Source organism: Vitis vinifera, chromosome 18 (genome assembly GCF_030704535.1).
Source record: "Vitis vinifera cultivar Pinot Noir 40024 chromosome 18, ASM3070453v1".
Classification (NCBI taxonomy): Eukaryota; Viridiplantae; Streptophyta; class Magnoliopsida; order Vitales; family Vitaceae; genus Vitis; species Vitis vinifera.
In genome coordinates this window covers 30,895,982-30,901,215 of record NC_081822.1, presented here as the reverse complement: position 1 = coordinate 30,901,215, position 5,234 = coordinate 30,895,982, and the positions used below count along the sequence as shown (strand labels likewise).

Genomic DNA, 5,234 nt, shown 5'->3' with positions numbered 1-5,234 from the left:
TTTAACATTTAAATAGCACTTCTATTATATCAAATATTATCCAAACACTTTTAATCACTTAAAGAGTATATTCTTCAAGAAATGAATTTTTTTTTATTTCCTTCTTTAAAACATGTCAAACTTAATCATCTTCTAATTTAATCTGTAAAAACTCTCATATCACATGTTTTCCAAACAATATGCTAATCATAGCAATTTAAGTTTCATATTCAATTATTATCTCCTTTTGCGTATTTAATTAATGAGAATACAATGCTAGTTTGTAGAATTTTCTTATTTTAGACAAGGGTTAGACATCCTAGTCAATAGGAGGCAATATATTATGGGATGCATGTGATTTTCTCTCTTCAAAATATTCAAATTTGTTAAAAACAATTAATTGATAACAAATACGACTAAGGCATCTCAAATAGACTAAGGATAAACTCATTAAAAAAAATTCAAAATTTAAATCCTATTAATCATTAAATATTCAAATACTATTTAACATAAATCTTCTACGAACAAAAAATATCAAATATTACCTTAACACTTTTAATCACTTAAAATCCTTCTTAGGGATGGTAATGGAGCGGGTTTTTTCGGGTACCCACCCCGTCCCGTCCCCAATGGGACGAGTTTCAATTTTAATAAATCGGTTTAGAATGGGTTTGGGAATTTGTTTTTAAAATCCAAGGCAGGTTCAGGTGCAGGTGCGGGTTCAAGTATTGCCTTGTCTCGTCCCGCCCCAATTATGTATAAAATAATTTTTTTTAATTAATTTAATTTAAATTTTATTTTACTATTTTTAATATATAGATAATAATAAAATAAGTTATAAAAAATATAATAATTTAATTATTTATAAAATATGTTTATTTTAATATAATTAAAAATTCAAAAAAAAGTTAAACGGGGCATATCGGGGGCTGGTATGAGAATTTATCATACTCGCCCCATTTAAGTTTTCAAATGGGAAAAAAATGAGAATTATTTTGAATAAACGAGACGGGGTTGGGATGGGGACGACCCGTCTCGAACCCGCCCTGTTGTCATCCCTAATCCTTCCTACAATATCTTCTTCAAGATTTTTTTTTTTTTTTTTTTTTTTTGTTTTCCTTCTTCAAAACATATGAAACTTGATTTTCAAATTTAATCTATGAAAAAAATATATAAAAATATTGAATTAAAAACAAATTAATAACAAATATGACTAAATTATCTCAATGATAAACTCATAAAAAAAAATTCCAAAATCTAAATATTATGAATCATTACATATTAAATACTATTCAACATAATATTTCTACTAACAAATGTTACATTTAGATGAAAAAGTTTTTCTTTCAATTTTTTAACCATATATATTTTACATGTTTAATCTTATTAGAGGGGTCAAAGATGGATAGGTACTCCCAAAGTGAAGAGTGGATACCAAAGGATACCAAAGAACAACCCTGGACCATAGCTTTTCTTTTCAAATTTGTTCACCATACCTTAAAATATATGACAGAGAGCATGGGAAATGCGTAAACCACTCTTTTTATTAGCTTCTTAGCAATTGGTTAAGTAATGGGTTCTTTAGATTCTTTTAATTGCAACAAAGTATATATTGTTTTATTACCCTAATTAATCTTTTTAAATTCCAACTTGCTTCAATTCCAAACTCTATTTATTTGTTTAGTATAGTTTTCGTTTTCTTATTGTTGAAAATATTAAATAATTATAGCATTATATAAAATATAATAACCATTATACAAAAGGTATAAACTTGTCGCTTAAAAATTATTTTCATTGCCAAATTCCAAGAGAGAGTCATCAGGTTAAAGATTCCCAAAACAACAATGGAGGATGCAATAGTCCTGTATCCAGCTCCAGGCATCGGTCATGTGGTGTCCATGATAGAGCTAGGCAAGCTCATCCTTCGTCGTTACTCCCACAGATTCTCCATCACCATTCTCCTCGCCCCCGACCCTTTTGACACTCCGGCAACCACCTCTTACATTGACCACATCTCCCAAACCAATCCTTCCATCTTTTTCCACCGCTTTCCCTATCTCTCGGTTCACACCTCTTCTTCCACTCGCAGTCACCTCGCTGTCTTGTTTGAGTTCATCCGTCTCAGTGCCTCTAATGTCCTCCATTCCCTCCAGCAACTCTCCAGAGCTTCCACCATTCGGGCATTCATCATCGACTACTTTTGCGCTTCAGCTCTTCCTATGGGTCGTGGCCTTGGAATTCCCACTTACTACTTCCTCACCTCCGGTGCTGCTTCTATTGCTGCCATCATCTACTTTCCGACAATTCACAAACAGACTGAGAGCAGCAATAAGAGCTTCAAGGACATGCCCACTACCTTTATACACTTTCCTGGGTTGCCTCCGCTACAAGCCACTCGAATGCTTCAACCATTGCTCAACCGAGACGACCCCGCCTATGATGATATGCTATACTTCTCAGAGCTTTTTCCCAAATCCGATGGACTTATGATAAATACATTCGATGACCTTGAGCCGATAGCCCTTAAGACAATCAGAGAGGGGACATGTGTTCCCAATGGGCCAACTCCGTCAGTTTACTGCATCGGCCCTTTGATTGCCGATACTGGTGAAGATGAAAGCAATAGTTCTGGTAATAAAACTCGTCATGGTTGCTTGTCCTGGCTTGACACACAGCCAAGTCAGAGTGTTGTCTTCTTGTGTCTCGGGAGCAAGGGAACGTTCTCTCCCGCTCAGATGAAGGAGATAGCTAATGGACTGGAAAGAAGTGACAAGAGATTCTTGTGGGTGGTGAAGAACCCACCATCCACCGACAAAAGCAAGCGGATTGCAGTGACAGCCGATGTTGATTTGAATGTTCTAATGCCAGAGGGGTTCCTGGAAAGAACCAAGGATAGGGGAATGGTGGTGAAGTCATGGGCGCCGCAGGTGGCGGTGCTGAATCACCCATTGGTGGGAGGATTTGTAACCCATTGCGGGTGGAACTCAGTGTTGGAGGCAGTGGTTGCAGGGGTGCCAATGGTGGCCTGGCCTCTATATGCTGAGCAGCATCTGAATAAGGCAGCTCTGGTGGAGGTTATGAAGATGGCTATTGGAGTGGAGCAGATGGATGAGGATATGTTTGTGAGTGGAGCTGAGGTGGAGAGGAGAGTGAGAGAGTTGATGGAGTACGAAGAGGGGAGGGAGCTGAGAGAAAGAAGCAGGAAGATGAGAGAGATGGCTTTGGCAGCTTGGAAAGAGGGGGGTTCATCCACCACTGCCCTTGCCAAATTGGCTGATGTCTGGAGTCAAGATTGATTGGAATGTATCTGAATCTAGCTTGCTTTTATCTTTGTAATTAGAACAAATCTATATATGTTTGAATCTTTGCTTCTTCCTATTAGTGAGCAGTTGGACGAGAAACATCGTGTAACTCATCATCAAGAAAAGTTACTAAAAGACTCAAAACACAAACACTCCTAAAATTAATGCTTGATAATGAATGGGCAAAGGAGAAGATCATAGGGTCATTCATAATCAACAAAGGTAATTTGGGTTTTCAAATATTGTTGACATTTCAAAACATGATATTTCTATACAATTAGTAGCTGATAATGGATGATCAAAGGATGGTTTGATATAGGATTGATAAAAATAAAAAATAAAATAAAATTAAAAAAATTAAAAAATTAAAAAATAAAATAAAAAGAGGAAGGGCAAGTAAGGTCTTCTAAGGATAACTTTAAGGACTTTGGTATAAAAGAAATGGGTAGATGGGCAAAGGATAATCACCCTTATTCCTGTATCAACTTTATACGAAAGAGTTCAATTTCTCCATCATATTTGTTAGACTCTTTGAAGCTGCTGGAATAAAAGGATAATTATCCTTATAAAGTTGATAAAGAAATGGATGGATGGCAACAATGTAGGCTCGTGAGTCATCCCGTCCCGTCCCATCACATCCCATCTCAATTATTTAGACCTATTTTCATTGTCATCTCAAAATAATAATAATAATAATAATAATAAACAACGTAGCAATGGTAAGCCAAGTTTAAGGCAAGTTTTTTTAATATTTTTTTAAATTTTATCTAAATAAAATTTATAAATAATAAATATTGTAAACGTTTTATAACTTTTTTTTATGAGAAATACTTTTAATTTTATATGTGTTAAAAAGGAAAAATTAAAAGAAATTGAATTAAAATAATTTTTTATTTAATTATATATATAAATGGGGTGCGAAGAGAAGAGAAAAGGTAAAAGTTGAACCAATTTTACCTCGGACTTCAAAACCCAAACCCATTCCATCTCGTTCGGATATGGATTTGGAACAAAAATAAGAATATGTTAAAAAAAATGAGAATATATTTAAGAAAAAGTCAAAATGGGTTTGACCCAACTTGTTGCTCTCTAACTTTGAATATCCATGTTGAACATTATTAAAGGAAATATTCAAGAAGATATATGGAATCAAGCACATAAGAAAGTAGAAAGATACTCTCATAAATATTTTCATAAATCTAGAGGAATAAAAAATAATCAAATATTAACAATATTTGATTCTCACAATATTTGGAAATCAAATATAAAAGAAATTGGAAATCTATTGTATTTTCAATCTGTCAACTTAATAAGGGAATAAGATACTATGAAACCAAGGTTTGGTTAATCTTGATTTTGATGATAACAAAACAATGTTTAGTACTAATGATCATATTTCAAGTGTGATTAGGCAGGATGATTTCCAAAGTGTCAATCACAAAGACAAATCAAGCCAAGGAGAAATCATGAAGAAGAAGACCACCTCAAAGAGAAGTGTTTTTCAAGACCTAAGCTCCATAAAATCTCTTTATAAGGTTGTTGGTACACTAGGATTTTCATGCATTACATTCTTTACTTATGCACCAAAATCATCCAATAGTTATTTTGTTTTAAATATTTTAAGAATTGGATGATTTCATGTTTTCAACTAAAACCTTGTGTTAAATGTCTTTCAAACTTATTTTAAAAGGTTTTAAGTTGAAAAAGTTGGTTGTTGAGCCAAAAAACGGCTTAACCGGTTGAACCGGGTGAGGAACCGGTTGACCACAAGCTCAACCGGTCGAGGTCCGGGTCGACCCCCAACTCAACCGATTGAGGCTCAAGTAGACCCCCAACTCAATCGGTCGAGGCCGGGTAGACCCCCAGCTCAACCAGTCGAGGGTGCAAAAAACTTTCTCTTTCTTCTAGAACGGTTGTTTAACCGGTCAAGGTTGAACCTCAATCGGTTAAGGT

The 5,234-nt window shown here is 34.7% G+C and overlaps 1 protein-coding gene across 1 annotated transcript; it reads left to right on the top strand.

Moving 5' to 3' along the window:
- Positions 1-1,759: 1,759 nt before the first annotated feature.
- On the top strand, positions 1,760-3,357 carry LOC100265364 (UDP-glycosyltransferase 88F4-like). The gene has a single exon (XM_002280507.5). The coding sequence runs from the start codon at positions 1,824-1,826 to the stop codon at positions 3,273-3,275; it is 1,452 nt and encodes a 483-aa protein (XP_002280543.1). The 5' UTR covers positions 1,760-1,823; the 3' UTR covers positions 3,276-3,357.
- Positions 3,358-5,234: the final 1,877 nt, after the last annotated feature.